Source organism: Pseudopipra pipra, chromosome 4, assembly GCF_036250125.1.
Source record: "Pseudopipra pipra isolate bDixPip1 chromosome 4, bDixPip1.hap1, whole genome shotgun sequence".
NCBI classification, from domain to species: domain Eukaryota; kingdom Metazoa; phylum Chordata; class Aves; order Passeriformes; family Pipridae; genus Pseudopipra; species Pseudopipra pipra.
The window spans coordinates 48,689,107-48,716,090 of NC_087552.1; the positions used below are offsets into that span (position 1 = coordinate 48,689,107).

The 26,984-nt window shown below is 37.3% G+C and overlaps 2 protein-coding genes across 2 annotated transcripts in view; both read left to right on the forward strand.

Moving 5' to 3' along the window:
• CHIC2 (cysteine rich hydrophobic domain 2) overlaps positions 1 to 26,984 on the forward strand; it is a 515,980-nt gene that overhangs the window by 348,270 nt on the left and 140,726 nt on the right. The gene's annotated exons all lie outside the window — the stretch shown is intronic.
• The window catches only part of SCFD2 (sec1 family domain containing 2), a 190,626-nt gene that overhangs the window by 39,328 nt on the left and 124,314 nt on the right, over positions 1 to 26,984 (forward strand). The window contains exon 4 of the mRNA XM_064653959.1: positions 13,093 to 13,268. Within this exon, the coding sequence (XP_064510029.1) occupies positions 13,093 to 13,268 (176 nt within the window). The remainder of the gene's footprint in view (positions 1 to 13,092; positions 13,269 to 26,984) is intronic.

Sequence of the window (26,984 nt, forward strand, 5' to 3'; positions counted from 1 at the left end):
ACTAAGTTCCTGATTTCTCCCTGTAGTGCAGCTAAAAACGTAGTCTTGACCTGAAGCAAATGTTCCCAACCTCACTGATGGTCAATATAGCAGATGTTTTGTTGCATCACTCACCCCCAGAGGCTGGAAGGCGTTTTGCTTCTCAGTGTGCTAAATGTTTTTGAAGACTTTGAAGTGTTTCTGTAAGTTTTGGATATGTTCCTATTTGGGGAGCTTCTGTATAGGTCTTTGCATTTCTGGGGGAATGGTCTTTGAGTGTAATGGGGTTAAGCTTTCCCTGATAACTGTTAATGAAGATGGTCTCTCTGAATAGTAATTACCACATTGAGAGCTGTAGAAAGAAATTGATATTATGGCTGTTTCACCTTGCAGCGTTACATCAGGCTGAAGCTCAGGGATTCGACCCTGTAAAGGGTTCACCTAACTAACTAAATAGATCCCATCTTCAGATAGTCATTTGGGTTTGCCAGTCTACAGAAATGTTGCTCCAAGCTCCAGATGTTTAAAGAGTGTGAAGCCTTCTGCTGTTTTTCTTAAGCAACCAAACTTTTCAGATAATCTCTGTAACTCATTAGATATAACAGAAAAGATGAAGGACACTGGTATTCCCGCCAATGAATTAATCTGTTTTTCAGGAGATATGACAAAATAGCTGAGATGGAGAGAGATTCAGGAGCAGAAGCTTGGTTTTCATCAGTAAGTGACACTGCATTTGTATGTAGTGTTGTTTAGAAACATCACCAGCTGAGGACCCATCTTTGCACTAATCATTGTATTTCTTTCAAGTTGAGTGGTGGGCCAATTCATTTTTTTCACTCTCATCTGCCAATATTCAGAGTAGCATCTGAGAGCACAAAACAATTACTCAAAAGAAAAAACAAACATACCTTAGAATAGCTGGAACTATGTGAGGTGTGATGCCCATATGCATATTTTGCAATTTATCCATCCCTTCTTTTTCCATCTAGCACATGGAGATTCCTATACTTGAAAGAAATGCGATTTATGAGGAGTTAGTACTTATGCTCTTGGTGTGAATCCTGTGCAGGTTGAGGAGTGAATGTAGTGCTTACTGGGCTTGGAAACAGCTATTGATTTGGAGGCAACAGCGTGACAGAAGCTTGGTGGTAAAGAGAAGATAAGGCAGTGGCAGAAGGCTCATTTTAAGAGCACAGACATGCATCCTTTCTTATCAAGGATCCTGGAGAAAGAATTATGTAAATATGAAGCTGACTGAAAAGGCTTGGCAGAAAGTTTGCCCTTTTTGATGACTGCTTCCATCATAGCACAGAATGAGTGGTATCAACAAATAGGGATGAACTGTAGAATAACCCCATGCTCAAATCAAGGACAGCTTTAAAACAACTAGATATGTTGGACTTTGTTCAGCTGAATTTTGAATATGTCCAAAGATGGCAATTCCACAGCCTGTCTGGGTACCCTGCACTGATCTTACCACCCTTGTGAAGAAAATGTTCTCCTTTATGCACAGTTTGATTTTTCACTTGCTGCAGTGTGTGACTATTGCTTCTTATCCTCTCCCTGTGCATCTCCCAGGCATCTGATTCAGTCTTCCCTGTAATCACTCATTACATCCTCGAAGGCAGGAAGTAACACTCCTCGCCACTTTTATATCTTGAGATTAAGCAAACCCGTCTTCTTTAGCCTTTACTTGTGCATCCTTTTCTCTAGCCTCCTAAACCATTGTAGTGACCCTTCTCTGGACCTGCTTGAGTGTGTCTTGTACTATGGAGACCAAAACTTCATACTCCAGATATTGTCTCACAAGTGCTAAACAGAGGCTTATAATCACTTCCCTCTGCCTGCCAGCTGCGTTTGTGCTGATGCCGCCTAGTACGTTTCACTTCCATTGGTGCAAGGGCGTATTACTGATTCATGTTCAACTGGACAGACACATTTAATCCTGAAGTTCAAAGAACTTAGGTCACAGATCCACCAGTAGACTATTGCAATGACATAATCACAGAAAAGGTTGAAATAAGGGCTGGAAAAAGAAGATTTTGATTGCTGCAAAACAGTGTGTGGAGTGTGGAAAAGGCTTCTAGTGTCTACAGTCACCCATGAGATGTGTTCTTACTGAGTGAGGTTGTTTCTACAGTTGAAAAGAGAACTGGAAACTGCTGTGTCCCAAATGTTGAAATATTGTGCTAGCAAACAATAAATTTTAATCGTCCTTGTTAGACTTTTGCTCAAACACTGGAAATACGTAAGAACGAGAGGACTCCTTGTGTGCAGTTCCTTAAGTTTGCTGCTGTTAACTGCGTTTGTTTTATTTGAGCAAAAACTTGAGGATGGAAAAAGAGGCACTGTGCCAGCTCCAAACACAGATGGTGAGACTTTAATACCAATGAATTTAAAAGTGAAAGAACTCTTAACCGGTGAAGCAATACAGTGTATTTCATGAAGAAGAAGAAGAAAAGTCTAAAACCAAAAAGGCAGCTGTAGGTAGCTTGTTCTTATCCAGCTCTGTCAATCTTGTAGCTGCTCAGCTGATTCAGTCAATTCTTCTTTCTGCTTTTGTTTTTTCTTTTTTTAACAACTCAGCAGGTTCTTTCATTTGTCTCTTGCCTTTCCTTGTTCCCCTCCCTCTTTTGCCTACTGAATTGTCTTTCAGTAAGTTATATTCCTTTATGACTTGAAGAAAACACCACTTCACTACTTCACATCTACCTGTTATTTGTGCACTGGTTTGTATTATCTTTAATGACAGAGTACCAATTTGAACCTCAAAGTGCAATTTTTTTTCCAGGAAAGTACACAATAAAATCCATGTTATTGAAGTGAGAAGAGAGGAAAAAATTATAGTAGAACATCTGTGTCATTTACACATCCTATCTGAAAAAAAGTACCTTGGAATCCAGTGTAGAGATAAAAAGAGTGGTTTGGAGTGTGCAACTCCACTGAGTTGTCCTACTGCAACAACAGCTATAGCTTTTGGGAATGAGTTTGGAAGGAGTCCTGGGAGTTAAGTCCTGCCTTCTGCTTAAAGGAAACTTGCCTAATTTAGAGAAGGAGATGGAGATAGGTAATGTGAAGTGGACTCATAACAAAATTAAATAAATTTAAAGCAGAACAGGTTACTAGATGTTTTAATCCAAAACTGCAATTACTTAGGATAGTATTGAAGAAAAAAAATAGAATTTTCATAGAGCATTCTGTAGTCCCTATATTGCAAGGAGCTTATTTGGAGGCAAAATTTCTCCCTCAATATTTTAGGAAGGTATTCCCCACAGGTGACTGTAAATGGCTTTTTGCTGTTCTTATTTAGCAAATCAAGTGTTGATCAAATTTGTTTTGCGTGTTGTGAGTTGGTTTGGGTTAGGGCTTTTTGTTTGTTTTATAACTACTGAATTATGCATTATGTGAATTACCTTAAAAAAGAAGTATTATATTGGGACTATTCACTCTTGATTTAAGTTTAAAGAAAGACTTCAACTGGTTCTAAAGTACCAACTACCATGATTTACCCTAAGATCTTATTGAATTTTTTTTTACTTTATTTTTAGTTCTGTGACTTCATATTCTTGCAAAAATAACAGCTCCAAGGTTAAGTTAGCTTAAAAAGTCTCAGTAAAGGTATTTTTGTCTCAACTGTCTCTTGTTCTGTGAATAATGTACTGCATGCTAAGTAATCTCTTGTGGTGTAAGATGGGTAATGGTTCACGCCCTCATAAAATTGTAAAATGTCATATTTGTGTCTCATACCTTATTTACTTTGCACTTCACTGCTATAAAACAGTTAGCAGATGGAAGTGAAGCACAGAACCCTGTGCAGTGATGGGAAACAGAGAAATAATCTGGTGGTATGTTTTCTCTGATTCAATTGTAGTTGGCACATGGATGCAGGACTATTTGGCTAACTTAACTGTTCCTTTTAAGAAGAGAGTGAGGTGACAATAGTCTTCTATGGGTCTGGATTTTTTTGATAAAGTTTTGATTTTTTTGTTATTTTTATATCAACTTTTTTTCTGGACAGTAAACCCAAAGACTTAAATATCAACTTGGGGTCACATCCCTTCCCTGTCTGGTTGTGATTAGAGCTGAAGATAATTCTTAAAAATTTAAAAATAAACACACATGTATTGTTCTTGCAGGAATTCTGCAAATATATAATTTCATTATTTGTATTATTTGCTAATGTAATACTGCAAAGCTTATATTAACTTCATTATGAAGATTATTTGTCTTAATAAAACTATAGTAAAAAGCCTATGTTAGTGTGGTCTTTCTCTGGGCAATTTAGATGATGTTCACAATAAATGGGAGTAAACATTAATGTGCAGATAAACATTTGTGAAATTTTGAAACAAAGGTTTAATGCAAACTATATTGTTATAAATTTTTTTTATACTGTTTAAATTAAGAGAAAATTACTTTGAGTTAAAGCTTAAAAATTTAAATAGCATTTATTTGCACATATGTTGGTAACTAGTGCTGTTTTGAGAGATTTCACGAGTAGCATTACTTCATTTTCTGGAATCTGTAGCGATAGCGAATCGGTCTTTCTAATGTCTTTAAACAAAAAACTTTTGTACCAAACGAACCAAATCAACCAGGAAAGGTTGAAATGCTTCTTCCAGTTTTTGAGTACTCATGAGTCAGTGTTCTGATAAAGCTAGATCAGAAGTCCTCCTCTGTAGAAGTAAGCTGATTAAAAAAAAAAAGAAAAAAAATTTGCATACACACATATTTGTAAAGTAAGGTATTCAGGGTACTATTCATCACTTACTGAATGCTGATGCAACTTCCTGAAGAGAAGTCATTTTGTTGCTATTTTCTGTTCTCTGCTAAAATTTATTTGGTGGGGTTTTTTCAGGTAAACACCTGAGATATTTTTTTACTCACTAAGCTTACATTATTTTTTGCTGATGTTGAGTTCTTCTCAGTCTTGAAAGTAAATATTTTCAAATTTTAAATTTGAGGTTTTAAAAAAAAGTCACTGTACTAGTAGACTGTCCATTTGTGATGATCGAGACATGGTTAAAACACAGAAGCAGGTCCCTTAAGCCTCTCTGTAGCTGGGTGAAAAACAAAATACTAATTCTTTAAGTCTGGAAAATGAAATTCATTGCAATTGCTGGTATTTAGATCTGTGGGGAAGCAGCCTGGTTGAAGATAAGGTCGAACTTGCTGCAATGTGTGCTGTGAGATCTTCATTTCGTAGGGTGCATCAGCCACAGAGACTGTGTTTTACATCAGCAAGAGAGTTGATGAGTACGGGTTGGGAGATGCTGACTCTGGTGTCTGCTTGACATTCAGTGGAAACTCATGGCACCTGCATTTTGCTGGAACATTGTGATAGTTGTGGCAATCAACACTCAGTACTGTGCTTTGAGCCATCTAGTCAAAAAAAGAGAGGGAACAAACTCGAAGAAAGTGGCTGAAAGTAATTCAGAAGGAGTGAAGTGTAACTGAGAACAGCCTGTGCTGAAGGATTTAAACCAAAGATACAGTACGTGTTGGTGTGCTTGCAAAGTCCCTATGTGTAAAACTTGACGTGGAACATGGCAATTCAGTAAAACTGGGTGGTTTGCCCAGTGCTTTTTTTCCAAGCATAGTTGTGTAAGCCTCTTCATTCAGTCTCACAAAGGATGACTCGTTACTCAAGAGACATGGTGAATTACATATGGATGTACTCATACAATCATCATGTTTTCCATCCCCTATTTATTTGCTTACCACCCAAAATGATTATTAGGATATTCTCAGCTGCAGAAGTCTTCCAGAAATCATTTGAGAAATAATCAGTCCTGTGAATAATGTAGCAAAGAAGAACAATGACCTCCCTTTCTCTGGGACAGCATGCCAAGAACACGATGAAGTACTTCAGTGTCTGAAAACATATGTCGTAGTGCTAAATGAGGACATGCGCAAGCCACCTGAAGTCCTTCAGGAATATTATTTTAAGACAAACAAGTTGATTCATTTCTGTGAGAAGTTTAGAGTGTTCTGGAGATAATTCAAAGAAATTTGTAGATTTCATGTCCTTTTACAGTCACAGTCAGTTACTGTTTTCAAGGGCTACCAGCTTTTAAGGGCTGGAGACCCTCTGGTTGAAATGTGGCCTACAGAGTACTCTGTATTTATCAACTTGGTGGAAGAGTTAAAAAGTAAGTAATAAAATATGACCATGATACATATTTAGTCACGATTAAGAGGAGTATTTGGGAAATTCTGGTATGCCAGCATTAAATTAGAAGTTTTATATTGATGACAGCTCCTAGAAAGCTTAATTCTGGAAGACAAGATTTCACCTGTTTATTCAAACAGTTATAAAATTTGCTTTAATATTTGGAAGGGCAATCAGAGAATATTGTAGACACTGGCTAGAGAGGGTTGTTACTTATTTGTGCATACTGATTAAACATTTAAAAGAGGGAAAACTGAATGGTAGAGTGTACAAAGAAGGAAACAATGGTTTGAAGTGCCAGAACATTTAAAAACAAAGCTCTGAAGGACAGAAAAGAAAGAAATTATCAGTTCATATTGAGACGCGTAAGCTACCAGTTATATTTATCAAATCCCTCAGGATGTATTATGAAAACATCAAACAATAAATAATCTAGGAGTCATAAATCATGACTGAGGTCATATTTAGGCATCTGCATTTAGGTGCTTAGAACTGAAAATCTTGATTGTTATATTAGAGTGCTTTAGTTATATTTGTCCCATATAATTGATTAGGTTTTGTTTGTTTTAAGGCACGTAAAAGAATTTCAAAAGAGTAGTCATCAGAACTGATATTTAAGCATGGTTTCCACTTTGTGCACAGTGCTGCAGGGGGCAGGCAGCAGGAGGCTGCCACTGCCATGTGGCAGTGTTTTTAGGGGTGTGCTTCAGGGACTGCTGAGATCCCCCAGATGGGCTTATCCTGGGGTTGTTCTAGTGGGGACTTGCTCATACCTGTAACCATGGGGTTATCTGGAAAGTGATGTTCCTGCAACAGAAAAGGGAGAGGCTTACAAGCGACAAGAGCAGATGAGTTCATGTCTGTGGGAGATGAGCACGTACTCTTAGAAATAAGCTTGGGAATTCTGCTTTCAGTCTGCTGTAAGTTAGAGCTCGTTGGGTCCAGAGCCTTATTCTGGAGAAGCCAGCCAAACAGCATCTCATACTGGCCTACTTTCCATCTCTCCAAAGAACTAGGGATTAGTTGACGTTCTTCTCTTCTTTATTAATAGTTTGAGGGCTGGATGACTTTTGAAGTAAGCTAAACAAAAGTTGAGATAAAATTATTTCTGTGGCACTTGCTTTTAAAGATTGCTATTGAAACTTCCCAAGAATTACAAAAGCATTTTGAATTAATAACAACATCTGGAAATTGTACTAACAAGGAGACATAAGGGGCATCATCTGTCCTGCTAAATTGCTCTCACTTGGTTTGTAAAATATCCAACTGCCTTAGTACAGTTTCCCAATTGGCTTTGTGGAATACAAGAGCTTTCTACATTCCTCTCAAGTATCCGGCATTGCTACTGGGAGAGATAGGTCTATATTCCTAAGACTGTGGAAACAAGCAAAACAGTTTATCTGGATTTTCTTCAGCCCTCTACTGACTTGAAAAATCTCATCTGTGAACATAAGGGTGCCAAGATTCTTTCTTATTCATGGTCCTTTCAAGTGAAAAATGGACCTCAACAAAAGCCTCCAGCCAGTGAAGCTCTGACTGTGTTCTTGCATTAAACTGAACAAAGTTTAAAGCCGTGTGTATTTGGCGGTTCCTGTATTCTTGGAAGAGCATCCACTTATTTACTCAGTTGATCACAAAATGTACTTTCCTCTTTACTTGTTTTCTTTACTTGTTTTCTTTTACTGTGGAGATAATTAACTGTTATATGAAAAAATAAGGCCTCTATGGTTGGAACAGTGCATTGATAATTCTGACCTTTGCTCTTTTGACACCTTTTTCATCCATAAATTTTTATGTTACAAAAATATGCAGTTTTGGATTATGAATTTAAAAAATTACTTTTACTAGTAAATCTATCTTGAAAAATAATTATATTCCTGAAGCAATGCTTGCATTGAATTACACAGACTGCAGCATTAGTTTAAAATGGAAAAAAAGTCATACTGCTGAATTGTGTCTTGATGTCTATAAATGTGGTTTGTCCAGTTAACTTTTTGTTTAACTGTTGAGGTGGAAGTCCTTCTCTTCCACTCAGTCTACTCTCACTACTCAAAACCAGATTTTTGACAAACCTTTAGTATTGGTTGCTGGCAATTTCTGCTACAGTATGTTTATCTTGAATGATCTGCTTTAGTAGTAACAGAAATACTTTTTCCCTTCAGTCTAATTGTGTGCATCATCATTAGTACATGTAGTATGAACTGTGTTATTTTTGATGTGATACAATGTTGCAAGTGTTGGTATTCAGTGCTGCTATTTTCATAGTTAACAAAAAATTATTTATTTCAATTAATTATTAAGAAACAACCAAAACCAAGCTGCAGCTTCTGTAATGTAAAAGTTGGCAAAAGTGATCTGCAGTTCTTTTGAGATCTGCCCTGAATTCTTGAAAGTTGGAGGTGGAATTCCTATGCCCCAATATGTTTGCAAATTAATTATGATAGCAGTGAAGGATTGAAGGCGGCCATTTGTATTGAATTAAGTCTTGTGAACATTTATACAACTGCTCATTAGGTACTCATCAAACTTCACATTAGACTGAGTTAAATTTGTTTGCCTCAACTCATCTCCACTACTGGAAGATTGGTTGATACAGTGATGTTTCTTAATGTCTTGTGTAAATATATCCATGCTTTATTTATCCCCATTAGTTGTAGTATCAATATTGAACCTTAATGTAAATATTTTCCATGTATTCATAGAGACCTTTTTTTTTCCAGCTGGGACAGGGAACTTGTATAAGCCAGGCATTTCTATTTTACTTTAGTAACTTTATAATCACTATAGTAACCTCTCTGTGCGTGTGTCACAATTTTGAGTTAAACTTCCAAGAATGGGAACGATTGGAGCTGCGTGAAGTGCTCGAGGAGGGAGAGGCTTTGTATTGAGGCATTTCTATGGCCTTGTTTTTACTGGAACTATATCACCTGGTACGAATTGTACCTGCTTTTTTATGATGAGGAGGCCTAGACATTATTTCCTTCTTCTGTCATTTCCAGGTTTTAACTCCTCATTTACAGCAGGTGCTCTTATCCTAGCCTCAAAATCCATAATTTTGCAGTTTCTACTGTTAAATTTCATCCCACTTACATTAGTCCAATGCTCAAAGCAATCCAGCTGTGCCTTCTGCTCTTTCTCCATGTTAATGATGTTCCACAAGCTTCTGACATCCTCCATTCTGGAACCATTTGTTACCAGAATTTGTACTATAAATATGTACATGCACACAGATGAACACACTTTTCTTATTATATGATAATTCTTCTCTATTGCATATTACCTGCCATCTACATTTGGATGTTTCTTAGATATCTTGCAATTCTTCTAATCCTAGTCTTTTCTCACTCAAATATGGTTATGGCATAGTTAATGCTATGCTAAATCCATATACATTATAATTAATTTGTTAACTGGTTACATATCAGTTTGTCATTATATTATTTGATAAATGTACTTTGCATTTTATCTCCCTTTTCTGTGTGATGTAAGGTATTTTTTTTCTTGGATATTTGTCCTGAAGCTTTTCATACTCCTGACATCAGCTAATAAGATAGCTAATTTCACCATTTCTTAGACACAAATATTTGTTTTCTCTTTTCCTAGAGTAGCCTAGTCCCTGTTATCACTTCCTTTTTATCCTTCATTTTTCAGAGTACTAAAACACAGAGCTGCTTTGTCACACTGACATTTAGCATCTCTTGGATGGAACAGGTCCTTCAGTAATGAGCCTGATCCCTAGTCCATCATCTTTCTGCTACTTCTGTAATGTCCAGTTTCATTCCTTACACTGTTATTTCATTCTGTTGCCCAAGATTCTTATATTAGTGCACAAATATGTTAATTGTGCCAAACTAACCATGCATAGTTTCTTAGCTGAATTAATTCCCCCACATCATCAGTCTGTCAACATCACTCACTGTTTTTCTTCTCGGCTCCCCATCCTCCTATATTCTGTTAACTTTTGAGTTTCACTGTGATACTTCCCAGTCACCACCTACCCATTTTATCATCTCTGTTGTACTTGGCAAGAGGCATGAAGCTTTGAAATGTTTTTTTGTTGTTGTGTTTTCTTTTTTGTTGTTTTTGTGTGTGTGTCTGTGTTTGGCTTTTGTTTTGTTTTAATATTGCTTTCAGTAGATATTGTTTTTATCAAGTCCTGTGTTGGGATTTAAAGTAGATGACAGAGTTTGGGACAAACGTACCTGTTTCACAGGTGCTGCTTGATAAGTATTAATAGCAGAGGTTATTTCCCAGAGAGTACGGAATTCCTGGCATTTGTGCAAGAAAAGTTATCAGTATTTTTAAATCCCTTAAGGGTGGTTGAGGTCATGCTTCTCTTTTCCACATCCAGGAATTAAAAAATTATCCAATGCTTTGTCAGCATAATGTAGCCCTCACAAGTTAGACTTTGATGCCCACACAAGACATCTGTCTATGCGTGGATGTAGAGTTTGGAGCAGAGTATGACTGTGATGGAGCAGGAAGAAGAGAAGAGAGCAGGACAAGATGCTTACAGTAAAGTCTCTTCTGCCAGTAATTGCCATCTTCTGCCTGTGAATCTCAGAATATGCTTTAGAAGAACAGTTGAAATATGATGGTGTGATTGAAATCTATCTCCTCTCGATTTCTTAGGACCTGTCTGCCACATTGCAACACAAAATTACTTGAAACAGCAGGGGGACTTTAAAAATCCAAAAGGCTGGTGGGGTTGAGATTAGATTAAATTTAGTCTGTTGTGCTGAAGTCTCCCTCTGTGAGCAAGCAGCAGGAAGGTGATGAGGATTTAGGCCTCAGGAAAAGTAATTTAATTGCTGATTACCACCAATCACTTTCCTAAATTCCTTTCCTCAGCTTCTGAAATAGTTATATTTATCAGCTAGCTATCCAGGGAGATTTCTGTGTAGAAATTGGCTGGAATTCTCAAACCCTGGATCTGAGTGGTTCCATGGGTATTATAAATATCACAGATGAGATGCTGGACTCAGTAATGCCAATGTAAGTTTTGTTAATGACTTGCTAAGGTCAGGATTTTACTTATATTTACATATGTGTTGGACTTTCTTTTGGTCATACTCTGAGGGTGGGAAAGAGTTTGATTGTTTATCTAAAATGGTGCTGAATGGATCTCAAACTGATCCAGTGCTGCATCTGGATTCACTTTCACAAGGAACAATATGGAACAAAACTCTTGAATTTTTTTTTAATTGAAATCAGAAGTCTCAAAAGCTCTCTTATTTTACTGTTTCATATGAGGGAAGGCTGGCAACTGCATGTTTTCTCAATTGAAACAAGTTATCAGATTTTGAATATGCTACAATATATCAGGACTGCTCTAGGTAATAATGCAGTCATTATCAAAGGTATGCTGCAAGGCATCATGGTTGACATTTTCAAATCACCGTGTAAATCTGCCTGACACAGCTTTAAAAGAAATAAAACAAGACTGAAAGCTCCAGTGTTTAGTCTAAAAACACACATGGCCATGGTTGCTGTTTTAGCCTATGTGGGCTAACTGAAAGCCTTTTGTCGGCCCTCCGGCCTACTGAGTGGTGTCAGCTTGATTTGTGTGTTAATTTGCTGACTTTTCGGTTTGATGCGTTCCATTAAAATTCACATAAAGAGCCTGTGTGCTTTTGCTTTATTTAGCAGCTTTCCCAAATCTAAATGCTCTTCCAAAGACTGCCCTTGGTATCACTGAAAATAATAGAAGGAGCTTTCAGCATTTATTCACTGTTGGAATAATTTATTCGCCATTTATATGACACTGAAAGGATAGAGGGAGATGGGGAGCCTTGTAAAGTGATGATATAACCAAACGCAGAGAAAAAATCCAGAGGCAGTTTTAAGAGAATTTTCCTTTATGGAACAGTCCTGAGTAAAATGATTGGTGGTGTCAGCCATGAACCACTTAGCATCAGCTCACCCTAGTGTCTTCCTGGCACCAAAGACTGTCCTGTTAAAGGATCCTCCTCACTCTATTCATATATCCCTGCTCTTTAGGTCTGGTTTGCTTGAGGAATATAACTTGTTATTGGCAGAGGTTGCCGGGAACCAGCCCTGGACTGGATCACAATGCAGACTTGCAACTACGATGGTGTTTTGACATAACTTTTCGTTGCCTGTTGATGGCATGTGTGATCACCTGTGATGATTTTCTTGGGGCAGATGATCTGCCATGGGCCTACCTTCCTTCCTGAAAGACATTCTTTCTGAAATATGAATTGGTTGAGCACTGCAGCTTGCACTTTAATGTTGGATGGAACAATGGCTAATTTTGTAGTGTTTGTATGGCCCAAATGGTGCCCCTCATGCTTTTCTAATAAGGAGACATCTACAGGCCCATGTGTGGGCACTGGGCTGTCTATTTTCAACTAGCCAGTGAAATTACGCCATGCTAATTACGTCTCAGAAACTGAAGAGTCACACCTTGGAAGTGTCCCTTCCAAGAACAGCTCTGGAAAACAGTTCCTCGCATCATTAACATTATATCTATCTTTTGAGTCAAGATAATCAAAAATGCATCCTCAGGAAGTGGTGAGAGGGTGTGAGTTTGGTGTAAGGTAAAAGGCTCACAAATTGCCGCTGAACTTCTGGTAAAAACAGAAAGATGTTTTAGAAGCAGTTGTCAAGTATTATTTCCCTAGCTTAAATCAATGTCCCTCTATGTCTGAAAACAAAAAATTATATTGCCCATTATGTCAGCATCTGTTGTGCATTGTTAAAAAGCTGACATACTACAAACCTTAAGCCACAATTCATGGATTAAGTCTTTGTCTGACCTGTTGCTGCAGCTGAAGCTCCCGGTGACTGCAGTGAAGCTAGGATCAGGCCCATAGCAGAGAGAGCCTCTACAGTTCTCTATAACCCTTTCACTATAATTTAAAAAAATTAGGTTTGTATTTGCCACCACTGAATGCTGTTTCCTTTTTTCCTTTCCACAGGCAGAGTCACCCCAGAACAGCTCAGTTCATACATTAAGCTTTTCAGAAATAATCTTAAAGCTTTGGAGAACCATTGTGGTCTTCTACAGCTTGTACTGGCCACAGTCCAGACTTTGAAACACCCTCAGACTTCCAAATGGGACAACTTCCTTGCCTTTGAGAGATTACTTCTGCAAGTATGCATTACGTTTAATTTTTGAATTTCCATTGCATTCTATAGCTTGTATTTTTTTAAGAAGCGTATTGGATGTCTTGTTAAAGAGCTGTTCCTTATTGCCAAACTGGTAAAAAGAATGGGAACTTACATACGTAATATTTTATAGCTTTTTCTAAGGACTTTTATAAACAAAAGGGTAGGCATTAAAGGTGAGGTATACTGAATTGGGTGACAATTATACATCTATATAAAGCTGCAATAGATATAACTTTTAGCATTGAGTCGGATTATTGTTATTATTATTATCACTACCAACCAGAAGACGCTTCTTGAGGTAACATGCTGAATCAGATACAGAGAGGAGATTGTTATGATGTCAGTGTAAAACTTGTGTAGTTTGCTGAGTAGATGAAATCATAGTTGGAAATTCCATGCACACAAGAGAGTGAAGTTTCTCTTGTTCTCAACTGTCATCTACCCTCAGCTTTACCACCACCACATTTTTTACAACATCCTGTTGGTAACCACAGTATTATTTACATACCATTTTGTATCACAGGAAATTAAGAGTTAGTGGTATATTGAACTCTATCCTACTAACCTTTGGAGATGTACCAAAGAAAGGAGCAGTTTTTTCTAAGAACCTGGTAGAGTTAATTTCTGCTGCAGTTGAGGGAAAGCTCAAAATTTTTCTTCCTGTGCTGTCTCTTCTGCCATTGTGTTGTTTTTAAAGGAACCATGTTCAGAAACCCTAGCAAGGGGCAAGTCTTCATGAACTAACTCCTACTGAAGTTAGAGTCAGCCTTAAATGAGGAAATATATAGTGTTGTTCTCAACTAAAACCAGATGCTTCTGTAAAAATTAGCCATCTTTTTCTAGATGTGGAAAACAAACAATCAACCTGACTCTCCCCATGATCTTTGGCAGCAGGATAAGATCTCTGATCCTTTAAGAAGAATATGCCCACACTTTATAGCTTTGTAGTCAATGAATTTCTGCATGGTCTGGGGAGAAAAAAAATGCAAAACTTAGATAGTAGCAAGCTCTTGACTACGTTCATTTTAAAAACTATTCTCTCTTGGTAAGACTGAGATATTTTTTCATACCATTAGCAACCTTCTTTCTCTAGTTAGAAAACAAGCACATCCCAGGTAAAAGAACTCATTGCAGCCATTCTTTAGTTTGTCTGGACTGTAGAAGATGGGACTGACCACCCATGGTCCCCTTCTCTCTCCTGTACTGAGTCATGTCACATATCTCTTCTCAGAAGCTAAGTTCCATCTTAAAACCAGTTCAGCTTTAGAATCAAAATAAAGCTGCAAACTCAGCATTGTTTTCACAGCAACAGACAACTGCCTATATAAAAGCCATGCAGTAAATCAGCAGGGAGTAGAAAAACAGAGGTAAGAAACAACCAAACTATACATTTCATGAAAAAGAAATGTTTAACAAGCACTGTCATAATCGTAGGTGGCTTTGGATTCTACCCACTGCCTTCCACTCATCATAGTAGGGTAAACTGTGCTAGCCAAAGCAAACTTTCTAGGCTAACATTTGTAGCTGTTCCTTAAGCACATACTCATTTTCAGTAGTTCAAACAGCAGTTATTTTCAGTTACATGGACTCTGTTTTGGAGACAGTTTTCTGAGCATATGGCCTGTCTCTGAGTTGTTGACAGGGGTTTGTAAGAAGAGCAAAGTACTGAGACCCAAGATATTTTTATTTTAAAAAAAATCAACTAGGAATTACATTGTGAATGGTTGGTACATAGCACACTACACTAAATTTTATGTTTATTATGGTAGTTTATATCAGCAGTACTACTGAGAAATTATTTAGCATATTTGTTATGTTTCAGGTATTTTAAAATAAGAAAGAATCATAGGTAAAAAGTAATTGTTTTAACATGAAAGTAGTATTGTTTCTGTTCTGTATTGGAACCACATAAAAGACAACTGTTTGTGAAAGATCTACTGGGAATAATATTATTAGGCTCTGACAATGTAGGAATTCTAGATTTTTCGGTGATGGATGCATGTCAAACTCCAGCTGATGTTAAAGGAGATAACCCAGTATAAACAACTGGTGTTAGAATCTCAGATTTCCCAAAAAAATAAATCTACGCAGTTTTGGAATTTCTGTCATTGCTGGATCTCTCTGATGGGTCTCATGATTCTCTGCTTAGTCTACTTTGTGCTTTTCAGAAGAAAAAAACAGTGTTGACAAGAAGCCTTTAGTCTAACTCTTACGTTGAATAATCTTTTCTGTTTTTCTCCTTGCTTCTTGATTTACTCCTTTCACTTGCAGGTACTCAGTTCTAAAATGTCCTGCTAGAGGAAAACGGCCCACTTCTACTATTTTATCATAACTAAAGATCTCTTACTACATTTTTCAGACTTACGTTAGCTCAATAAATTTTTTACATCTGCACCAAGAAAGTTTGGTTTTGACTGGAAGTGCACCTGCATGCTTACCACAGAGTTGTCCTCTCCTTAACTGGGATGGATGGATGGTCTGAGAGCCAAATTGGATTTCGATGGAATCATGGCCTTGACCTCAAAGGAAGGAGGATCATGTGCTGGTTAAGAGTAATGCATCAGAATGATTAACCTTGTTGATCACAAATTTTCTCTATGTTCTGCTGCTCTACCTCTGCACATGATAGAGCTTTCACTACCCAGAAGTTTTAAATAATGTGTGAATTGAAACAGTATATCCTATTTATCAAGGAGATATCCTGCCCCATCGTATTTTCCCTCTACTGGGGTCCTCTTTCTATTTTTTCTGATTCTGACCATCCATAAAACTGATAGATGGGAAGGGGAACACAAGCTAAATACTACACTAGACTACCTGTAACTCCCCAGTATTCCTCATGCAACTGCCTTAATTTCCTTCAAGAGAGGGTTTAATATTTAGGGAGGTAGCAAAGTAAGAAAGAGTGTTGCCACTCCATACTTTTTAGCTATACCCCTCTTCTTCTAAAATGTATGACTTTAATGTGGGTTCATTAAACAGGATGGGCCCATAAAATACAAAAGCACAAAAGGAGCCATCTCCAGGGTAAATAATATGTGACACTGTGAGAGAAAAAAAATGTTGTTTTTATCTTATAATACTCATATATTCACTGAGAGTGATTTCTGCCTCCAAATTCAGTTTAAAAGTAAGCAGCAGACAGTGTGAATGGGGCCATAATTATGACTCAAGGAAAAGGGCTGTTCCTCTTCGAAGGGCGCTGCTCTGAAATTGCCTGGGCTGGGTGCTACCTCTTAGAATTGGCTGCGTTGTTCTGGCATAATTTTGCTCTCAGATTTAAGAGTAAAGTACTTGTCATACTGAGTAGTAGTCTGTTTTGTTAATAGCCCCATCCATTTAAATTCCAAGGTTGGATTTTATTCAGTGACCTCTCCCCAGAGGGGGAGGTGGGTGTTTCTTCTTTAAGATGAGGATATTTTCTCCTTTTTTAAGATGTCTAACCTTCCTTTTAAAACTGCAAAAATGTCTTAAAATAGCCATATTGCCCCAAATAAGGAAATCTGGAAGATTATTAAATTCATTTTTATTATAGTGTTGGGAAGGGAAATGTTGCTTCTTTTTCATGGCACAGAGTTTTTGTACCTGCTGACCAGCATTTCACAATTTACCATGAAATTAGACATCTTCAGCATTGACCTAGAAACCATGATGCTATGATGCTACCATTGGATCTCAGAACTGTCAAAGTTTTGTTTTGTGATGCTGATTAATGTCACATAATCTCAAGAGTAATTGGAATTAAATTCACACTAAATCATACTAAAAAAGCCCCACAAAACCAACAAATCCATAAAATTGATCACTAACACATTCACAGCTTCATTGTATAGATGGGTGGATATGGTTACCTTTATGATGCCTATCCGGCTAAAAATCGTTTCAGTTTTCCCCTATTTGAATTGTCCAACTTCTCGCACTTAACGTCCCTTGATCTGGGACCAAGTCCCCTCTGAGCTTTGACTCTTTTAATGACCTGCACTGTCTCTGAGGTAAGTGCTTTGATGATCTAGCCAGTGCTCCCATACATGACATTTTACAGCTAAGGCATCAGAAATGTCATCAGTGAGTTTGGAAGTGGCCTGCTTCTAGCAGATATTGTGGACAGCTATTCAATTGACCTGACAGTCCTGTTGCTCTTGGATTTGAGCTCATGATCAGCCTACCTAGCTCAACAGTGTGTTACTTCTATGCTAGTCTCTGCCAAGAATATACAGGTGGGCACTGCACATCACCTTGACTGCTTAGAAAAACCAATACAGTGTGGCAATGCCAATTAGCAAACAAAGGTCTCACAAGATAGGCTGCCATCTATCTGTATATCGAAGTCGTTATTATGTGTGAATTCGGTATAGAATCTGTGATGTATCTATCAAAATCATTATCTTCTAAAGTTATCTTACTCCTTTTCAAAGGATGACTTGGTAGTTTTTTAAATTTTACCATTTCTTTTCCACTCTTCTTTTTCCAAAGCTTTGCTGTAATAAGAAAGAGAACACTGTAATATTTCAGCAAAGTTTTTAATGACTCCTGGTAATAATATAAGTAGGTCAAATATTCTGGTGGTGGAAGCTGTGTACATATACTTACATGGAGGGCTCTTGACTGTATAGTATTTTCATGTTTAAAATTCCAAATACTAATTAAATAATTTTAACAAATTTTATTTTATTTCTATTTTCTCGTTTTGGTGCTGTAAAATTTGTCAGAAGGCAGTTTTTATTTTTGTCCTTGGTGTCTTGAGAAACAGAAAATACAGACATGTTTTTAAGAGAAACAGAAACTTCATGCCAGATGTCATTCCAATGTTTTTACTTTTCTGTTGGCGGAAAGTGGTTATGAGGTTAATAAAATGACATCATTCTTTCTCCTATGAATATTGGAGTGCAAACTCACAAAAAAAAAAAGAAGTGGAAAAACTGCAATACAGCTGAGTATTTTATATTGTAGTTAATGTTTCAGTAGCAAGATCTAATAGCTAGGTTGTTAGTAACCATTCCATTCTGTGCTGTGGTTCTCTACCATTTTTACAAATGCAGGGTATGCATGACTCATTACTTCATCAAAGGTGACATTATTATTTATTTGCACATATTATGGTAGGCGTTGCTCACATATGCATGCCTGCACAGAACCCTCTGCCAATAAATTTAGAAACTCTTAAGACACACCAGCTTGCAAATTTTCTGTGCCTAGAACTCACTGTAGTTTTCATGCTTCTCTACAGTACAATAGTTACTGGATGACTTTTATTGACTCTAAGCTGGAATAAACCAAAAGCTTAAGCATCAGTTTCAGGCTGCTGAAGCAAGCAGTTTGGTAAAAAAAAGTGAGGAAATAGAAAAGCTTTTGAAGTACTTCCTCTTGCTCTGCAAGAATAATTCATAGTTCAGCCATAGAGACCTTTATTTCTACATAGAATAGATTAAGATCAGTGACATTCCTTGTTGTTATTATTTATATTGCTTTAGTCAACATGTAATTTATAATTACATAGCTCAGCTCCGTGCAATAAATAGTCTTTTTGGTGGCCTACAATGTTGATCAATTAATCTCTAGGAGAGATATTGCAACAGTATTTGGAAAGAAGACCCATGATGTTAGCTGCCTGTATTTAGAGATTTTACATTTAAAAACTTAAATCTTGACATTTAATCAGTCACATTTCAGCATAAAGCTGCATATGGAATTAATTGTCTTGGTGGGAGTTTTGCATGATACCATGTTGATTGCAAAGGTCATCCTTTGGAATTTGGTACCTTTTGGATGAGATTGAAGTTTGGACACTGGAGGATAAATGTAATTTGTTGACGAAGTGAAAATAGTCATACATCAATTACTTAAAGTTCCAAATTATTTACTATAAGGTCTTATTTAGCCATTTATTTGTTAGACTTGCTGCATTTAAAGTGGAGTCATGTCCAGAACACCTCAGTGTTACAGCAATAGAACAAAAACAGTGGACTAAATTTGAGGAAGTGATGAGCTCTTTTGAGTGTGTTTGATTTTGTGCACCATCTGTGACAGTCCATAGAGGAGGAGCTTATTGGTTACAATTCAATTCCGTGTGCTAAGAGAGCTTGATTATGAACCATTTCACACGTTTGGCATGCCAGAATTAAGTCATTCCAACAAGTTTTGCTCAAAAAAAAGATGTGTGTGTATATGTGTATTTACACATATAAATTCTTTTATATGTATATAAATTCTATCTATACGTGTAGATACAATTCTTCTAGTCAAAATAATTTTCTGTGAGTAGAATGCTCTTTTCAGACTACTTTGAAAGCAAAATAAAATACATTAAATAAATGCTTTGAGAGTGAACAGAAGCTATTTTTACAGACAATTTATTAATCTGTTGAAAGAAAACTAGTTTAAGTTTTTCTAACTCTGGCTGACAAGAGGTTAAAATATTTTAAGTGTGGTTATGATATCACATGGGAGTTAAGAATATCTTTCTGTATTCTTGTCAAAGAAATGTGTTTTCATATGGTCTTAAAGTTACAAAGTACTGCCATTGTGCCTCTTATTTAAAAAGCAGAGACCTCCCTTCCTCATCCTGTGAAAGAGCTAGTATTTTGTATCCAGACACAGGTCACCTAGAGCCTCTAAAATGAGCACTTAATGAAGAAATGTCTTTCTTAAGTGAACAAATGTCTACATCAATAAAATTTTAAAAGCTTTGTGGGAAGAAGGGGCTAAACAGATTAAGTCAGTTGAAACTGTTAAATTAAAGTTCTGTGTACAAAACCAAAATACTTCTTGTAAAATGAAAGAATTCCAATGTATAAATGATTGTAATGGGACCCAGCTTTTCAGGGGGGAAACCAGAAAATGACTATTACCTCCTCTACACATACACACATATTTGTTTTGTCAGAAGTTTAAACAATTAATACCTTTGTAACATAAACTGCTTACTTTCTGTAAAAGATAACATTAATGGGACTGAAAGACAGATGCCCTGAATCCCTGCCAGTATATGTAGAGGAGTCGCGATGAGGCACAATATTTACAGTGTTGAACAAGTCACCATTTACTCATGCACAGATAGTTGTGCTCCAAGGGGCAGTTTTTGTTGTGTGTACTCCCAGTAAGCCCTGCTTTGCTCTACATATTGCTCCACTGATGAGAGTTGTGTACTACCTGATTTCCATTAGATGTAGGATCTGATTTCCAGTCCCTGCTTCTGAAAGAGATTGTTGACACCCTCACAAAAGAAATTTGTCTTGCTTCTTTCTGTTTTGAGTTGCACAGGACAGGCTGTCATACATGAAACAGGTTTTATAAAAACGCTTTTCCTAAAACATGAGAATTATCTCCAATAGGCTGGGCAAATCTCATGGCTTATTAACCTGCAGAAAAATGACATGAACTATTTTGGATCTAACAAAGTGGAGTCATCAAGCACTCTTGGCAGCAGCATCTTTTATTTTGGGAGGAAGGGATTTGTAAGCAGTGCCTTTTTAGGTGTGGCTTCTGTGGTCACAGGTAAGCAGTGCAAGACTGCAGATTCATCTTTTTGCCTCTTAACTACAGAAATCCCATTAGCAATACCCATTCATCAGCCTCTGGATAGACAAGTTAATTGGCAAGATTTTGCTGAGTACTGAATCAAGTGTGTTATTGTGGTGTTAAGTCTATGCTAATAAGCTCATTAATTTGATGTTAATTGTGTGTTACTGGCAGGCAAAGTCATATATGAATGGAGATGGGAAGTTAGGCAGCTCCATCTATGCTCTAGCATTTAATTTTGTATCCATTTTGTTCATTATGATACTCATGGTTATCTGATAAAAAGATTCGTTTGGTGTAATTTTTTTAATGGTTTCAGTCGAGATGGTTCACTCAGCTTGTCATAGTCTGAGTTAGAAAGGCAGGGTTTTTTTGAACATGATACGTAGGATTTCTTAGCTAATAATCCTAACTGGATTTTTCCCCTTCTACAGGTTTGGAGCAGGACTGCATTTCCTTTTGGATTTTTTTATGCTTTCACTAATTATATCATAGCCTTTAAGGAAATGAGTATTGCCTTATTTTCACAGCCCATGTGTCCTCCCTAGGTAAGATTCCAGACACTGTTGTAATAATAATGAAATCAACACCACAAAGCATAGTGTATAGTGAGAACTTTACTTACAGGAACTGCTTATCATTTAGGTTCTTAGCTCAAAGGCAGTAATCACCGATCAAATCTTTTATCTGAAAACCAGTTTGATGGTGCCAGCACTGTATATCCAGGTTTGAGTGTGATCATAGTGGTTTGTCAGCTTGGTTTTCCTTCCTTTGGAGGATATATTTGATTATTTCCTACAGACTAGCAAGGAAAAAGCAGAGAAACAACACATCTGAAAATTAATGAAAACTTTACCATGGGCTATAGCCAAAATTAACAGTGGGGCTGCCACATTGCATTCCCTCTGTCGCCCCAATTTAATGAGTTGTATATTTCCCTTTCAACTGGCCCTCAGACTTCCTTGGATCACAGACATTTCTGTGCACATGGAGCATGCATAGACATACCGGTGCACATTACTTTCAGCAGGAAAGCAAGTATATTCATAATTTGATTTCGCTTATTTGATGGAAAGCAAGGTGGTGTTACTTTTCTGAGCTTTCAGGCCAGCAGAGATCGGAGTGGTCTTGGACTTAACTGCTTTTCCTGACTTAAGATTTTATCTTTTACATGTGAAATGGAACTGGCAGTGTGTTAGAGAACTCACAAAACTCTATTGTTGTTGCCTGTTTTCAATGACAACCCCACTCCCAAAGGAAGCTGCACAAAGCTACACAAAGAGACAGTACTAAACAACAAGTTGATGTGTCTCAGTCCAACTATGGAGGCATGGTAGATTTTTGTTCATTATTATTGCATCATTTTTTGCAGATGTATAGATTTCCTTGATATCATTTGCTCCCTTCCATTAAAGAAGGCTTAACTCTCCTTGTCCAGGTTAGAAAAGCAAGTCTCGTTTGAAGACAACATGCTGACTCAGCCAGCACGATATTAATGGAATTTTACCTCTGCAGTAGGCCATGAAGAATAACTTTTAAAATCAGATCTGGCTTGCCAGAGGTCTGCCTGTATAATACTTACTGCTGTGCATCCTCTTGAAGATGACCGGATAGCTCTACTTAAAACAGAGTTGATAATCTAACTCTTTCCCCTTGGAGAAGTGTAGAATACTAGAATTTAATTAAAGAGGTTACTACATCTGCTGTCCCACAGGTATGTGTAACAGACAAATGACTCAATCTAGTAGGTGTTTCCCACATGATCCTGAGTTTTCCTGGGAAGTCAAGAGAGATTTCTTCTAGTGGTTATCTTTAGATTTTCTCCAGTTCACATCTCTTCAGCAAAGTTACCTTTTATTGCCATGAAGTTTCTCTAGGAACTTTCTCGATCTAAGAAGATGTCTCTTTGGAAGCTTGCCTGTTTCACCTCATGGCAATGTTTGTGGGCACTAGAGCATTAAAGTCAGCATACTATAGACCTGACAAAAGTGGATTTATACTCAAAGCTGCCTGCTGGCTATGGTGTTCCTGGCTCGGCACAGAGCACTGTGAAGGCTGATACAAGACACTGGTGTAACAAGACTGCTTCATTCTCATTTGTCCCCACCTTCCCCCAAAAAGCAAAAGGAAATATTTGTTCCATACCTATAAATTTACCTGCATTTACCTTATCTGAGGCTCCTGTAGCATTGTATTCTCTGTTTACTGTTCTGTGTATTTAATAGGAATGCTTTGTTAATTAAAAATGTGGTAGGCATAGAAGAAAAAATTAAATTTCCCTCTGAATGTCCCCCCTGCACCACCCCATCCCAGATTGTTTGCCTTTGTGTGCCTTTAAAACAAATAGCATATGGTTCTGTGACTGTTCCTGTAATTTAAAGTAGTCATGTTGCCTGCAGAAATGAAGGGCACCACGCACACATAAAACTTGCACAGTATTTTCTAATGAAATGCGACAGCCCATTTGTGCAGCTGTGTTTAATAAGGCATGAATACAGTTAACTGCTGTTTACCTCCTCACATTGTTTGTTTGAAGTACAGAAATGCTGTACATTCACATTAAGCAATTCAGTATAGAAATCTGACTTGGACTGACTATTGATGGGAAGTATTTAATAATTTTGTAGCAGGTTAAAACATATGGTTGTAGTTACAATAAATAAATGACTTGGTCCATAAACCATTGCCATTCAGCGCAACTGTCACATTGATGTAGGTTTATCCTTCAGGAAAATAAAATGTAGATAACAGTTAAGTAATAAATGACAGTCTGGGTCTTTGGGGAAGGGAAAAGTTTCAAATTCTTTTTAACGAGGGCATTTGTAAGAGAAGAGGAAAAGGTAATGTGCCAGAGATGAGAAACTCTCCAAACATGTTTTAATTCTACCCATCAGGTTTTCTTCTAGTATTTCTTCCCTACCCCTCCCCAAGTCTAGGGAAAGTAATATAGCTCTAAGCCATAGGCAGCAAAGAATTCACACATACTTCATAGTTGCATCTGACTTACCCTTGCATAGTACTGCCGCCTTTCCAACAGAGCAGAAGTGTTCTTCTCTGACAAAAAATAAAGAGCATTTTCCTTTAGTTTTTAAAAATGTCTCTGGTTTTGTCTGAATTTCTTAACCCAGTATTCTTTTGCAACACAGAAACAAAGATGACGCAGTTAAATTTGGGAAGATGTAGGCACTGTATTAAGTTATTTGTAGCTATTAATAGCTGTAGCTATTAAATGTATTTGCTCAAAGTATTGTTTTCCCAGTACTAGGGTCAAAGTGTTCTTAACATAAAGGATCGCCAAGGAAGACTGGCACAGGTCCTCAATGGCCTCTTTATTAACAGATATTTTAATAACGGTTGTGGTGTCCCTGGTGTCCAGTCTCTCACTGGCTTGATTTGTTTTAGTTCTGTTTGCATTTGAAAGTGAATTTTTTTTCATTATTCTTTTTTATATCTATTTTAACAGATACAGTTATGATAAGAACTCTGAAAGTCTCTGCTTATGTAATAAATACAAAAAAATAAAAAAGCTAAAATCCTTGGTATCTTGTACCGCTACCTAAAGTTCATTATCTGTAATGGAGAGTAGCCTTAGCTGGATGTAAGTCTTCTATTGTAACTGTATGATACATAGGAATAAAATTCAAAATACATGTTCTTGTAGCAAAAGAAAGAAAAAAAAAAAACAAATGAAAAGCTCTCTTAACCTTCTCACTTAATTTAATTATCCTGCCTCCCCTCCATGTAGGCTTTTCCTCACTCCGTAGATGTATTTTCTGTCCACATCATTTAATTTCTGGAATTCCACAAAAAATACTCAATACTCAAGGAGTCAGTACATGACATTCAAGTACTCTGCATTCCACAGCAATTCTGGAGAGCTTTAGAACAGCTCAGTTATAACCTTCTGTGTCCTCTTATCTACTGTTTCTCCAAGCTTGTCTTAGTGAGAGGTTGGCTTTTGCCACCGTTACTGGAAAGCTGATGCTTCTTCTCCTGTGTCCCCTGGAAAAAAAGACTGTTTTCAAAGCTACCAACTGTAGGAGAGAAATGGTTCACTACGACTTCTCATTGCATCTCCAGAGATGGCAGCAGATACACAAGGGCATACACTGCCACTGCTGCTGCTTCAAGGCAGTGTCAGTCACTGACGTAGGCCAAGTTTTGCATTGTTTACATGCTGGTTTAGTTTCATCTGCTTGTTCACTGCAGAGAAGAGGTTGAATGTACTGAAGACACATGTGCCAACTCTTAATTGGTAGGGGTCTGACTGCATGCATTGGCAACAAACGTATAGATTGGGAAGGAACAATGTGTTTCAGGGGACAGAGTAGCTGTTAACAGGAGTTAACAGAAGTCTTGTTAACAGGATGCAAAACTTCAGCGATTAGCTTGAGGTTCTGATTTCACTGAGTTTTTGTGGCTACATGGAATGAAATTTTTTTTATGTATGAATTCACCGATGTAAGACTAGCAGTTTGAACTTCAAACGTCAGCAGCTGCAAATGGTTTTGTTGCCTCTGTGAAATTAATTGTTGCCTACCCTATCACATTATGTATTTGTGTTTTCTTCATGGCTGGAGCAAAATCTCTTTTAGAAGTGATCACTAGCACAAAATCAATGGTTTCTTTAGTATCTGGTGGGTGGACTTGGAGAAGAAAAGATAAGCATGGAGTAGTGTGCCTCTTCTCATCCTGTTTCCCTTCTGTAAGTCAAAAGAGGAGGTGCAGTTCTAAGACATCACTAAAGCACTCTTGCCTGGCACCAGTTATCTTGTCTTTTTCCTGCATGTGCTGGTCATAGGAGTTTTCATAAAATACGTAGAGCCAGAGGATACCCTTAAATCTTTTAACTCTTAAATGTTTTCAGTAAGTAGTGGCAGGGGAATGGAATTTCTTACATAAAAATACAAAAGCTAGATGCTATCTCACACAGGGAGAACCAAATTTCAAGCACATGGGCTCTCAAACAGTGGTGGAAACAGCAACTCATGGATGACCAGGTGACCTGTTTTTCTGTCCTGAAGAACTAAAAATAATTTACATATTTTTGTTTTTAAAGCATTTGCATGTCATCTTGGTGTGATTATTGGCACATGTTGTATTGATTCAACTTTATTGTCGCATTATTCTCTCACATTCAAGGGCCACATGTGCTCCACATCTGGTGAACATTCAAAGGCCTTTTGAAAAACATCACCATGTTTTTGTTCTTAAAAATGCTTATGACAAATATCACACTCTTGCATCTGCTTCTTCTATTGGTTGCAAACAGGATGGGCTAGGCTGTGTCTACTGTCCAGTTACAAAACCACCAGTGATAACACACTACATTTCCTGTTAACTGAAGTGATTAACTGCTTGACTGTTGGTCCTTGTTCCTTGCACCAGAATAACTGATAGGAACAAATAGGAATGCTCTCTTTTATAGTTATTCATGATCAAATATAATCTTGTTTTTGAGGAGGACATGCTTTAAAAATTGCTAGCATAGTATTCAATATCAAAAATGTCCAAGAAACTCTCCAGAAAACATTCTGGAAAAAGTCGAATGTTTTCCGAGAGATCTGCCAGTACTGTTCTGGTTTGGTACATTGCTCAGTGCATTTTATAGTGTGACTGCATGACAATTTACCACACTTCCTGACAATGGCGTTGCATTATCGTGAACGTCTGATGGTGTGGAGTATAGGCATTGTGAATGCCATCTGTTTAGAATATGTGGTTCCCTGTATCAAACCAGTTGCATGCAAAGAATACTGCAGTGTGATTTTCACACATTATTTATTTTGTAGGGCAAAGTTAAAAATCATGATTAGCATCTTCTTACATTTTGCCCTTAGGTGCATATTATATAAAATCTCATTTGGAGATACCTAAACCCAAACTCAAACCTGAAACATGTTTAGTTGGGCTTAGAATGAAGGAGAAAATATTCTCCTGACTCAATAATGAACTTCATTTCTCTTTTGGGACTTGACTTCTGACACAGAGAGAAGGCCAAAATAAAACCCAGACTGAGTGAGGGCCCCGACTTAAACCTGCTTTTAATTAAGTCTTGTAAAGGAGCTTTTCTGCTAAAACTCTCAGGTTGAAGAGTTCATGCAAAAAAACCTCCCTGTGGCTTATGAACAGCCAAAGTGGGGACATTCAAACACACATTTTTGAATAGTTTAAACCAGAA